The sequence below is a fragment of the Haliotis rufescens genome, unplaced genomic scaffold (assembly GCF_023055435.1).
Source record: "Haliotis rufescens isolate VD_foot unplaced genomic scaffold, xgHalRufe1.0.p SCAF_15, whole genome shotgun sequence".
Lineage (NCBI taxonomy): Eukaryota > Metazoa > Mollusca > Gastropoda > Lepetellida > Haliotidae > Haliotis > Haliotis rufescens.
This window is the reverse complement of record NW_025963835.1, coordinates 18001132-18015442: the sequence shown is the minus strand read 5'-3', so window position 1 is coordinate 18015442 and position 14311 is coordinate 18001132. Positions and strand designations below refer to the sequence as shown.

At 41.5% G+C, this 14311-nt stretch overlaps 1 protein-coding gene across 10 annotated transcripts in view; it reads right to left on the bottom strand.

Moving 5' to 3' along the window:
• The window catches only part of LOC124138662 (septin-2-like), a 145929-nt gene that overhangs the window by 5976 nt on the left and 125642 nt on the right, over positions 1 to 14311 (bottom strand). For 9 of the 10 annotated variants that reach the window (XM_046505418.2, XM_048396242.1, XM_046505415.2 and 6 more), the window contains 6 exons: positions 12814 to 12937; positions 12488 to 12622; positions 12205 to 12322; positions 7667 to 7768; positions 4516 to 4661; positions 3661 to 3759 (listed from right to left, as the gene is read on the bottom strand). In XM_046505418.2, the coding sequence (XP_046361374.1) occupies positions 3661 to 3759; positions 4516 to 4661; positions 7667 to 7768; positions 12205 to 12322; positions 12488 to 12622; positions 12814 to 12937 (724 nt within the window). The remainder of the gene's footprint in view (positions 1 to 3660; positions 3760 to 4515; positions 4662 to 7666; positions 7769 to 12204; positions 12323 to 12487; positions 12623 to 12813; positions 12938 to 14311) is intronic. The other variant, XM_046505417.2, reaches the window with a different exon arrangement.

Genomic DNA, 14311 nt, shown 5'->3' with positions numbered 1-14311 from the left:
TTACCACTTTGGTGAAACCTACGAGCACAAGTATGTTGCCGACATACCTAGAGACACAATCAGAGCAAACTGGGATTTGAACCCTCAATCATAGGATTCTGGTGTGCTCAAGGGACACAACTCTGCACAGCGAACTGTGGAGCTATGGGTACTGGAATTCAGCAAGCCACAATCAGTAGATTGATTGAATTTCTTTTACATTCAAACTTAAATGAGAAATATGAAAGGCGATATGAGAGTAAATAATTTTATGATTGTATGTATGAGATTAATAACTATGACACCAGGATGTGATTATGGAATGATTTCCCATGTGCATATAAATAGATTTAGTTAATGAGCATCGTCAAAACTTTCCTGGTTTGTATCCAGGCTTGGGCTGAGTATTGGTCTCTGTACAATCGGAAAGCGTTCCTACGTATTACCAAGTGACGGCAGAATACGGTGTATACAAACCAGTGAAGTATTGAAGATTGATGATGAGTTACATTGCTAATTATCAACAGTGATGACAATAACAATTTAGTCTTTGCATCAGTGCAGAATACAGTATTTTACAGGATCACTCATTTAATGAAGGTACAAGGGGAGATAACTTTTGTCTAAATGAAAATGTTAGTAAAAGTTGATTTGTTAAAAGAATTATTAATTAACCATATACCAATAAGTTGACACTAGGTTTCACTAATTTAGAGGTCACGAATATTTGGAGAACAAACTTTTTAATTAGCAACAAGACCTGATAGTTTAATAGATATAAATATAACAACATTTTTACAAGATATTAAGATAATGGGACTTTCGGCATCAAAAACATTGAATGTGTTGATGATGTGAAACAAAAGATGAGATACAGGCCCTATGACATTATAAGATTATTACAGCGATGTAGTCACATGATAAAAAATAAACTTAGCGTTCAAAAAGTAACAAGATACCCAACTAAGATGCACTCCATCCACAGAAGAATATATATTTTTTTAAACCCACAATTGATCCCAGAATGATAATAGTAAAGATATCAAGGACAGACAATCTTGACTATTTATTTTATGGTCTTTGGCATAATTCTTGTTTAATGTGTGTTAACACTTGTAAAATTGTGGAGACACATATTGGGTCTTGTTCGTGACAGACATTCCACATCGTTTAATCCTTATGTTATCAAGAGGAAGCTTTGTTCCGACACATGCTGAAGATGGTTACCATGGTTACAAGCATACTGAATATTCATCTGGCAGAAGAGGTGAAGAAAGCACGGATTAGTAGAACGAAGACACAGACACTATATCGATGATGTCGCCTAGCTTACCATCATTATCATGGAAGAGGGCAAACGGCACACACAATACCAGAACAGAAGAAAAGCAGAAATCCTGTGTTAATCTCATGTAGGTACTCATACAAACATGTCACTAATCAAACGGCTTTCGAACTGAAAAAAAGCTAGCATTGAAAGACAGCAAAATAGAATTGATAATTGCTGACTGTTAATTCCTTCAAGCAAAAGCACTGAATTAGACATTGGCTGGCTTAATATGACAAACGTTACAGACAGATATTCCAAAACCAATGCAGAGTACACATACAATAGCATATAATATTATATAATTAAACAGCAGCTTAAAATTCAGTATCATAATGTCATACAACTGCTTTTATTGGGAGCCATGTTGTAACATTTGTAAAATATGAAGAGCTTATTTATTGGGACCAAGTATTGCACATTAACTGCTGACTTAGTATACAAATATAAAATGCTACTGAAGAAAAGAATACTGCAAATACTTTAAATGTTCATCAAAGACTAAAAATAAAAAAAGGAAATACTTCTAACACATCTACATTTGACGGAATTATATGGCATATACACTTTAAATGTTCATTATAGACTGAAAATTAAAACAAAATAATTCTAAAACATTTTAACAGTACATAAAAACAATCAATTGACTAGCAGAAAGAACTACCACTCTGCATATCAACTTCGAGCTCTTCTAAGAAAGACTGTCAATAACCTACTACAGACTGACCATGGAACAGTTGAACCTCGCTAATCTGGACACCACTGATTACAGACAAATTAAACAAGGAAAAAGTCTCAGTAAATTCATGTTTCTGAGGCCAGACCAATTTAGTTTCTAGTTTGATTGATGAACCCCTACTAATTATTAATTAAAGTAAAAAAACAAACTGTATTTGACTGAAATCTAATAAAAGAGGTTAATTTTAGAAATTAACATCAAACCCTGACCAAACATTATTTTCTTACTGCTGTAAATCTGTAAATTATTCAACTTATCTGTCCTGATAGGGATGTTCCTGTATTGACAAGATCCAGATAAACAAGGTTCTCCTGAACAAGAACTGATACTACAATGGTCAAACTATTTGCTCAACAAAATCAATGCCAGTTTACAGAACAGTCAAAATGACAGCGAATATTAGAGCAAGTAAATAGCATCTGGCACAAAATAATAATTGAAAATAAAATATGAATATTTTTAATCACTGGCAGTGAATATGTGAGCTTTTTAAGAGGGAATAACTGCCAATTCTTCAATCCAAGGTTCTGAACAAACACTATCCTAATTCAAACACAGAAATGCTGCATATACAAGTAGATACATCACACGTCAACTACCTCCTACTCTAAACAAGGCATGGTGTACCCTGTAGGACTCGATCAAGTTCTTCGTGCAGGGTGCCATATCGGAGTTAACAAGCTGCTGGTGACTCATGACACACAGCTACAACCTAGGCTCACTTCCACAAGCTATCTCAGTGATACGTCTATAGCAGGACATCTTCAAGTATAGTCCTGGTGCTCAATCTCATTAAAATCAGATTTAAGTTCTCGCTGCCGCTAAACAAAGATCTGAGGACATCCCATTTTGGGTCACGTCAGACCGACCTTGCGCGAACTTTGGCCGACCAATGGATTGACCTATCAGAAGGCAGCTTTCTCATGCTTTACGGCACCAATTTCAAATTGGTGAATACGCTTCGAAACATATTTTGACAAATTCTCGATTACAAATTTGAAACCTGAACAAAAGAACATTCTGGAATGGCTAATAGATGGTCTAGATTGCATGGATTCAGTCGTTAAACCCGTAAGTATCGTTCGGAATACCCCGTGTTAAAGTTTTCGAGGATGCATGATTAGAAATCACATTCCGACTGTCACTTTCATGATCTGGTAAGCGACGCTCTGATTGGTCGGATGAAAGGTCGTTCTGACGTGACCCCGACTGGGATGTCCTCAGATCTTTGTTTAGCGGTAGTGAGAACTAAGATTTGATTTTAATGAGATTGTCCTGGTGCTGTGATAGCTCTGTGCAAGGTACCAGGCTGATTATCATTGGGTTGGAATTTGGAATATTTACACGTTTGGAATGATGATAGATTTCTTAATTCAAAAAGATAATAATAAATAATAAAAATTTATTTTTTTTGGTTCCATACTGGATGGCTTTAGATTTTTCTTAATTATTATGAAAACAATAAGGTCGGTATGCTGGCTGAAGAGAAATTTTATATAAAATTGTTTTGCGTATTACAAATAAGTAATGTTGGGCCATGTTGGGGAAACAGGCCGAGATGGCACCCTGATAAATGACTAGGTGTGGGGAACAGCCAAAGGCCATGCATACATACTTGACTCGTTTCTGTGCACCACCTGTGGCTAACCTTTCTGCTCGGAAGTTCTCGTAGTGAATTTCTTGTGTAACTTCCTGTAAATCTTGCATATGTGTTCTGGAAGGGAAGACAGATACATATGTGTGTGCAACAATATCAAAATACTACCAAATACCGAAATTACCAAGGGACATAACTCTGTTGGGTATAGACGTTTGCAACAATGTCAGGATACTACAAAATTCCGAAATTACCAAGGGACATAACTCTGTTGGGTATAGACGTTTGCAACAATGTCAGGATACTACAAAATTCCGAAATTACCAAGGGACATAACTCTGCTGGGTATAGATGTTTGCAGCAATTTAAGGTTAAAACAAATTCAGAAATTACCAAGGAAAACTCTGACATGTCTAGCAACTCCATTTGGCCTATTAACACTATACACGCTAAATTTCCAAAAATAATTCTTCAAGTGACAATATCATCCCTTGAAAGAAGACTTATGATGCTAGTATGATTAGATGAACAGGTAAGCTTACAAAGCTATGAGTGATCATCATAGATGAAAAGTTTCCAGGGTAGCACCTATCTGATTTTGTTTGTTTGTTCAGCAATATTCCAGCTGTAACAACAGTCTGTAAATAATCACATCTTTAGCTGACAATCCAGTGATTGACATTATGAGCTATGATCAAGGCAATTCTGATACAATGACATGCATCAATCAAGTCAGCAAGTCTGACCTCCCAATCCTGTTAATCGCCTCTTATGACAAGCATTGTTTCCTCCTATGGCAAGCATGGGTTGCGGAAGGCCTATTCTAACCCTGAACTTCACGGGTCCTGTCTCTGGGGAGGGTCCAACACTTACATGAGCATGGTCCTAAGTTTAATAAAATCACAGTGTTCCGGGTTCTCCACTTCCACAACTCCCCAGGGGTACATGCGACCCCTGACCTTGCGACCTTTAACCTCGATAATTGTATTAGCACCAACAACGGCGAACGGAACAGCTTGCTAAAATTACAGAAACAAAAAGAGATTTGTGAACATCAAATTCTGACAGTGTACGCTCTTTTAACAGCATGAATTTCTTTATAAGCACATATTCAATTATTCTTTGTACTCTCTATTCCACTCCTGACTGAAAATGGTTGACCAATAAAGACTAAACATAATTATTTCAGAAGGCAGAGGTGGTGTGTGGGTGTAACAGGCTGGGCAACATCAATTACCATCTTTAACATCTTTTGGTATGACGTGGCCAGGGATTGAACAACCGACCTTCCAATCTCTGGGCAGAGAATGAAGAGACAATCAGACATTACCTGCGCAATACCACTGGCTGGGCAATACGTATGTTATACACCGGGGCATATACAAAATATGGATTGATTAGGGAGAGACTAGCATGGTGTACAGGGGACCTGTTCTGTCCCGGATTGATCAGGGAGAGACTAGCATGGTGTACTGGGGACCTGTTCTGTCCCGGAGTGATCAGGGAGAGACTAGCATGGTGTACTGGGGACCTGTTCTGTCCCGGAGTGATCAGGGAGAGACAAGCATGGTGTACAGGGGACCTGTTCTGTCCCGGAGTGATCAGGGAGAGACTAGCATGGTTTTCTGGGGACCTGTTCTGTCCCGGAGTGATCAAGCAGAGACTAGCATGGTGTACTGGGGACCTGTTCTGTCCCGGAGTGATCAAGCAGAGACTAGCATGGTGTACTGGGGACCTATTCTGTCCCGGAGTGATCAAGCAGAGACTAGCATGGTGTACTGGGGACCTGTTCTGTCCCGGATCGATCAGGGAGAGACTAGCATGGTGTACTGGGGACCTATTCTGTCCCGGAGTGATCAAGCAGAGACTAGCATCGTGTACTGGGGACCTGTTCTGTCCCGGATCGATCAGGGAGAGACTAGCATGCTGTACTGAGGACCAATTCTGTCCCGGAGTGATCAGGGAGAGACTAGCATGGTGTACTGGGGACCAGTTCTGTCCCGGAGTGATCAGGGAGAGACTAGTATGGTGTACTGGGGACCTGTTCTGTCCCGGAGTGATCAGGGAGAGACTAACATGGTGTACAGGGGACCTGTTCTGTCCCGGAGTGATCAGGGAGAGACTAGCATGGTGTACTGGGGAACTTAACTTTTCTGTCCCGGAGTGATCAGGGAGAGACTAGCATGGTGTACTGGGGACCTGTTCTGTCCCGGAGTGATCAGGGAGAGACTAGCATGGTGTACTGGGGACCTGTTCTGTCCCGGAGTGATCAGGGAGAGACTAACATGGTGTACTGGGGACCTGTTCTGTCCCGGAGTGATCAGGGAGAGACTAACATGGTGTACTGGGGACCTGTTCTGTCCCGGAGTGATCAGGGGGGACTAGCATGGTGTACTGGGGACCTGTTCTGTCCCGGAGTGATCAGGGAGAGACTAGCATGGTGTACTGGGGACCTGTTCTGTCCCGGAGTGATCAGGGAGAGACTAGCATGGTGTACTGGGGACCTGTTCTGTCCCGGAGTGATCAGGGAGAGACTAACATGGTTTACTGGGGACCTGTTCTGTCCCGGAGTGATCAGGGAGAGACTAGCATGGTGTACTGGGGACCTGTTCTGTCCCGGAGTGATCAGGGAGAGACTAGCATGGTGTACTGGGGACCTGTTCTGTCCCGGAGTGATCAGGGAGAGACTAACATGGTGTACTGGGGACCTGTTCTGTCCCGGAGTGATCAGGGAGAGACTAGCATGGTGTACTGGGGACCTGTTCTGTCCCGGAGTGATCAGGGAGAGACTAGCATGGTGTACTGGGGAACTTAACTTTTCTGTCCCGGAGTGATCAGGGAGAGACTAGCATGGTGTACTGGGGACCTGTTCTGTCCCGGAGTGATCAGGGAGAGACTAGCATGGTGTACTGGGGACCTGTTCTGTCCCGGAGTGATCAGGGAGAGACTAACATGGTGTACTGGGGACCTGTTCTGTCCCGGAGTGATCAGGGAGAGACTAACATGGTGTACTGGGGACCTGTTCTGTCCCGGAGTGATCAGGGGGGACTAGCATGGTGTACTGGGGACCTGTTCTGTCCCGGAGTGATCAGGGAGAGACTAGCATGGTGTACTGGGGACCTGTTCTGTCCCGGAGTGATCAGGGAGAGACTAGCATGGTGTACTGGGGACCTGTTCTGTCCCGGAGTGATCAGGGAGAGACTAACATGGTTTACTGGGGACCTGTTCTGTCCCGGAGTGATCAGGGAGAGACTAGCATGGTGTACTGGGGACCTGTTCTGTCCCGGAGTGATCAGGGAGAGACTAGCATGGTGTACTGGGGACCTGTTCTGTCCCGGAGTGATCAGGGAGAGACTAACATGGTGTACTGGGGACCTGTTCTGTCCCGGAGTGATCAGGGAGAGACTAGCATGGTGTACTGGGGACCTGTTCTGTCCTGGAGTGATCAGGGAGAGACTAGCATGGTGTACTGGGGACCTGTTCTGTCCCGGAGTGATCAGGGAGAGACTAGCATGGTGTACTGGGGACCTGTTCTGTCCCGGAGTGATCAGGGAGAGACTAGCATGGTGTACTGGGGAACTGTTCTGTCCCGGAGTGATCAGGGAGAGACTAACATGGTGTACTGGGGAACTGTTCTGTCCCGGAGTGATCAGGGAGAGACTAGCATGGTGTACTGGGGAACTGTTCTGTCCCGGAGTGATCAGGGAGAGACTAGCATGGTGTACTGGGGACCTGTTCTGTCCCGGAGTGATCAGGGAGAGACTAGCATGGTGTACTGGGGACCTGTTCTGTCCCGGAGTGATCAGGGAGAGACTAGCATGGTGTACTGGGGAACTGTTCTGTCCCGGAGTGATGAGGGAGAGACTAGCATGGCGTACTGGGGACGCTTTCTGTTTCGGAGAGACTAGGGAGATGCAAGTGCATCGGTACAAGGGGCCAAGAATGCCCAAGAATCCCCAAGGGGAGATTCCCCCGCCCCCCCAGGACAACAGCTGAAGCCAAAAGGGGCACCTGCAACACTGACCTTGAGCTGTCGACACTGTTCCTTGTAGTCCTCATCCTCATCCGAGTCACAGTCAGGCAGGGGGTAGATGTTGATCCCATTCTCATCTATCTGGTCCAAGATCTGCAACAATACAATCCACATTAACAGGGGCACTCTCAGCCAAACAACAACCAGAAACAGAAGGCATTCAGGCTCAACATCATCGGTTAATTGGATAGGAGATAACTACTATTCGAGACAAACCATGTACTTGTAAATACACTAATCCAGAGACGTAAAAGGACTCAATGTTTTCACATGACCAAGGGTGTTGGGGTAGCTTTGTGGTTAAAGCGTTTGCTCGTCACGCCGAAGACCCAGGTTAGATTCCCCACATGGGGACAATGTGTAAAGCCCACTTCTGGTGACCCTTCTGGATAGTGCTGGAATATTCATCCCATGATGAAGGAGTAAGTATATACCCGGTACTCTGAAACATTGTGTTCCTCATAATAAAGAAGTAGACATCCACAAATTCTCTTCCTTATGTGTATCACTTCTAAAGAATCTAAGACAGACAATCTAATTATCTGTGTAAAGTGCCTCTGAGTTTCAGCAAAAGTATACTACTCAAAAAAGTCCTGGCATGACAGATTAAGTACAGTAATATGAAAGAATCGAGTCGTCCTTAACCTTCTTTAAGTAGCATATCTAGTTATTTCTACCATTCCTATTACCGTATACGACATAATGGGCGCTCTCAAAATTAGAAATGGGGGCTCTTATTAGAAAGTTGAAATATCGTACATTTCGTGGTTTATGCTGACAGCCTGAAATGTTTATATTCGACAGATATATTTTTCCGGAATTTAATTTCCCATAATTAAGGGGGCATATAACATACGTATTATACAAGAATAAATATGTCTTGTGTACACTGATCAATCGGAAGGTTGCTAATTGGAATGGATCACTAGCCAATATATTGGCAAATATCGCCATGGGCGCTTATTAGAGTGGGGCGCTTATTACGTCGAATATGGTATCAGGAATAAAAATTATGTTAAACAATTTGAATGGGGCTCAACTTAAGTAAACAGAACCTTATTGAATGATGTGCTTTTATTTGTCCATGCCTACTCTACAAGCATGAGATAAGACTAACAGAGAATCCTTGCAGATAACAGACAAACATTGAAGAAACCATTCATGAACACTCCAGGCCACATGGCCAGGGAAGATGGCCGCTATCTAACCAGGAGGCTCTCAGTAAGGATGATAACAGCCCCCATGGAGAGTTATTGCCATCACATTACACAGTCAACACGCTGCCTGCCTGGGTCACTGTGATAGCCTGGATGACATCATCAGCTGAGGGATAATCAACACGATTCACCAGCTTCATACAGGAGCTCTAAGTCTGTCTCCCATACCATAGAGAACAAATAACAGGGAATCCAACTCAAGTCTAGAATGATTTGGCAAGTCAGCGTTAGAAATTGACACTAGTCCTTTAGTCCTTCCCAATATTAATGGTATCATAAGGACGAGTTATATTATTATATTACATTATCATTAAAAGGACTAGTGGACCAAAAATGTTAGTTTCTACTGCGGCAAGTCTAGATTGCCTCAGCTCTAGGCCTGGAATTATTTATTTCTTTATTTCTTGGACTAAATGTTAGTCTAAGGAGTTCTGTGAATATTGGATATTTGTGTAGAATAAGGATGAAATTCCTTTGTCAATGAGGCACAGCCGAGAAGATTACTCATATCTTAATCGTAATGTGCACCCTTTATGTTGTCTCTGGTCCGATTCTTCAATACTATTAGCCTACAGACTGAGTTAAACAGCGGTGATCCTCACTGCTTGTTCCTGATGAGGCCTTGTTTGGTCCATTAGTGTTTTTGGCTCAATGAGAAAAATTTCAAAGCAACTTTCCAGACCTTGATGGCAGATGATAGCACCAAAAAGTGCCGTAGCCATTTGTAATCTGTGACTTTCATAACAGAAATTGTGTTTGTTTGTTTGTTGTTTAACGCCGCACTCAGCAATATTCCAGCTATATGATGGCGGTCTGTAAAATAATCATGTCTGGACCAGACAATCCAGTGATTGACATCATGAGCATCGATCCACGCAATTGGGATCGATGACATGTATCAACCAAGTCAGCGAGCCTGACCACCCGATCCCGTTGGTTGCCTTTTACGACAAGCATAGTCACCTTCTACGGCAAGCATGGGTTGCTGAAGACCTATTCTACCCCGGAATCTTCACGGGCAACAGAAATAGTGAATGATCAGTGTCAATTAAGTAATTCACTGAATACACCATGCATATTGCCGATGCAGTGCAAAACGTTAACTCACTCACTTCAGGAGAGACATATTTGATTGACCCATGACAAGGATATGTAACTTTATGTAGCCAAAACTAACCAGGTCTACATGAGAACATGCTTCCTGTCAGGAAGGAAGGATATAGCCACAAATATCGACAGCTTGCTGTGTTGAAGGAAATGTTTTCCCCAGGACATGATTCCTAGAAACCACTTACATATACTTGACCTGTGAGAACCATCCATATCTAGCTGACATGTTGTCTACTTCAATGCACTTCAATGAAACATGGCTACATTACTTAACTGGTTTACCAGTCACAGCCTTCTACGTGCAGTTTTTAATCACTTCATGATTTACATGAGCGTGAAACAATGAAACTGACAACATAGTATTGTATATTATTTGTACTATTTTGTACTATTTTGTACTATTTTATACTATTTTATACTATTTTATACCATTTTATAATATTTTATACCATTTTATAATATTTTATAGCATACCATCTTATACTATTTCATATTATTTTATAACATTGTATACCATCAAATAATATTTTATATCATCTGATAATATTTTATATCATTTTACACTATTTCATTTTATTTTATAACATTGTATACCATCTGATAATATTTTATATCATTTTATAATAATTTATATCATTTTATATAATATGATAACATTGTATATATATTATTTTAAGATATTGACGAAATAAATAGTAAGTGGATATTTTCCAAGCAGGAGGAATATTCCGGCCATATCACAAAAGAGGATGCAGGAATGAGCAGATTGAACCCATGAAGGGAATTGAAGCCAGGTTTACGTGATTCGCAAATACTTCAGCCTCTAGGCTACCCTTTCGCTAGTGGTGTTCCGTATAATTGAAAGAATTTGAAGGTATAAAAGATCAAACACAACTTCCCACAATCGATCATTAACACTCCAGCAACCTCCATCAACCCTGATATAACTTTGTCTATTTTTTTGTTTGTTGTTCAACGTTGCACTCAGCAATATTTCATCTGTAGGATGGCGGTCTGTAATTAACCGAGCCTGGACCAGATAATCCAGTACATCATAAGCATCGATCAGAGAAGATTCAATGACTACTTTGTACTGGGAGATAAAAAGTGAGGAACTTGAAACATAAAGTAAGTAGGCTGAAGTACCTATTTGTGTTCTTTTTTTAATTAACTTTTTATGAAATAAACATTAAAAAAATAAAAATAAACAAACTCATTAATTTTGATGATTGACTAGTTAGGACAATCCAATCATCATGACGTTTCAAAGAATTCCCATCATTACCCTTCTCCCCTCAAATAAATGAATGTACAGCTGCTGTTGAAAGTACTATTATGTAAGGATTATATGTATATATGCCCTTGTCCAAACATCTCCGCTCAAATACAGTCTACATTTGTTTCCCAAACAGTGGATCCGTCTGCATCCTAGTTACATGCATCATTCTCAACTCCCTGGGAAGTATACAATCCAAGCTGCCGGCTGCAGGCACTAGAGGGTTTTTACATCCACCTCACATATCGGGTACCCATTAGGGCTGGGACGAGTCCAAATTTACTAACCGGGTACCCACATCCCTATTACCCAACCCTACCCAGGTACCCGCTGTTGGTGTCAAGAGATAGGTTCAAATGTCCGATTGGGAATAGTTTGACAGTAGCCCTGGCAGAATGTTTTAGATACACGTATAAAACGATGTGGTCATGCATACACTGAAGTTGACTGAAGTTTTGGCTTTGTTCAAACATATATAAGTCAGAAGGAACGTGTTCATAGTCATGAAGAAATGCGAACATTAGAGACTTGATATTGTCGTGTAACCATGTAGTTATTTAGTGAATTTTTGTCATGAAACAATATATCACGTGACTAACCAGAGGTCCGGGTAGTCCTTTGGGCACCCGGGTCCTACTCAGTACCCACCCGAAACGGGTACCCGAGTTACCCGTCCCAGCCCTAGTACCCATTCCCTGCTGGGTTAACAGAGGAGCAGCTGAACTAAGTCACGTGCCCCGAGTGTCACCACATGTTTTGACATCACATCAAAACAAAGCAGACTAAATTGCCACATCACTGCAGATGGTTATGGAAAGTGTCAAGTACACCACTTCACCTCCAGTGAATTCCAAACTTTGCACATCCTCTCTCAAAAATATTCTGGTCTAACATCAAGATGGCGGAAACCCTCTCTGTTCCCTTACCCGTCGCTTGAGAGTTAACACTTCCTGTTTTGTGAGCGTGTCAGCTTTAGCTATTACAGGGACGATGTTGACCTTGTGATGGAGTGCCCGCATAAAAGATATGTCGAGAGGTTTCAATCTGCAATGAGAAATGCCAAAGTCAATACATGCAGAAACAAAAATGTTCTCAAGTGCATAAATCTAGTTCAGCATTGTTTAGGATTAGCTGTTTTGGCGTGTATAAATATGTCCATTTAGGAAGGAGGGCATGTCCTGAAGGTCATTTAAGGACATTGACACCTACCCATGTCCTGAAGGGTTGATGAAGTAGAAGCAGGAGTGGACGCGGTTGTCGACGATGTGCCTTCTGTTCAGCCCACTCTCGTCTTGTAGATACCTCTCAAACTGGTCGTCAACATACTGGATGATTGGTCGGAAGCTGTAACACACGAGCACATACTAAGACCTACAACAACAATTCAGCATCGGACAGTGAAACAGACTTAACTTGATCAACAACATTATGTTGGAAAGAGCGTAAGAAGGGCATGAGCATAGAGCCGAGAAGGGGATGACATTGGTATGGAGTATTCTGGGGTCTGTAAGAGAGGCTAGCTCCCCTATACCAACCAGTCTTGTGAGTTTAAGGAGTCTCCAAATCCTGGCGTATCCACAACAGTCAACCTCAGCTTCACACCCCGTTCCTCGATTTCCACTGTCGAAGCATCGATTTTTACAGTTTGCGGGACTTTTTCTGAAATCAAGCAAAAAGGGCATGAATAGGGGCAGGACACAAACAAGAAAAGAATTGGGACATTTTATCTGTTCAATTCTTTTACAGATATGGCTTAACTGACCTGTCAAATCAAACTTACTCCTAAATCTTAAGGAAATGTCTAATGTGTTTCTCAAACTTAAGACCCGTGAAGATATGGGTTAGAATAGGTCTTCAGCAACCCATGCTTGCCGTAAAAGGCGACTATGCTTGTTGTGAGCTGCAACTAATGGGATCAGGTGGTCAGGCTTACTGACTTAGTTGATGCATGTCATCGTATCCCAATTGCGTGGATCGATGCTCATGATGTCAATCACTGGATTGTCTGGTCCAGACATGATTTAGACCACCATCACATAGATGGAATATTGCTGAGTGCAGTGTTAAACAACAGAAAAACAAACAAATCTTGGACTTAAAGAGATGAAAGTTAAATCTATGATGAAGACAAGCTATTCACATCACGGTTCATTGTTTATCGACACATCACGGTTCAATTGTTTTCCAGTAGAAGTCATAGCAAATTTCGCAAAAAAAACCAAAACAACCAGGATATTAAATGGAATAAGCTGTGTTTTCATTAAAATGATTTTTTTTTACACTTTTGTCAAATTTTGTGAGTATGTCAGAAATTTATTGCCTCATGCCTGTGTGAGCATATTGAAAATCAATAAAACAAGGAACGGAATCAGACTGGGCTAAATACTCCAGTGAAATGTTCGCAAAATGTCCACATCTAGAAGGATCTTGTATTGCAATAAAACTGTCAGCAGGTCAGTAACGTGTGGAAAATTCCAGTTTCCCCAACCACTTTTAACACAAGGCATCATATCACAAACAAACAAATCTGGTGTCTAGCCAGTATAACAGGAACTTAGATTGTGTCACAATAATCTACAATCTGGTCAATATTGACTGGACTGTGGCTGTGAACAGGACAGAGCTATGGGTGGAAGAGGGTATTAGATTGTTTTATTTTCATACTTTCTGCATTTTTCATAGGAGTACAAATATGTCTAGTCTGTCATACAGACCCTGTAGGGATGGGACGAGTCCAAATCTACTACCCAGGTACCCTCCCCCTTTTACCCGACCCTACCCAGGTACCCGCCCCCCTATTACCCGACCCTACCCGGGTGATATCAGGAGATATCAGGAGATATATCAAAATGCGACTGGGAACTTTTTTAGCATAGCCCTGGCAAAACGTATTTTGATACATGTATTAAACAATCTGGTCATGCATACACTGAAGTTGACTTAAGTTATATGCTTATTCAATCATATGAAAAGCAAACATTAGTGACTTGTAGTGTAACCATAGAGTTACAGATAATTTTAGTCATTAGACAA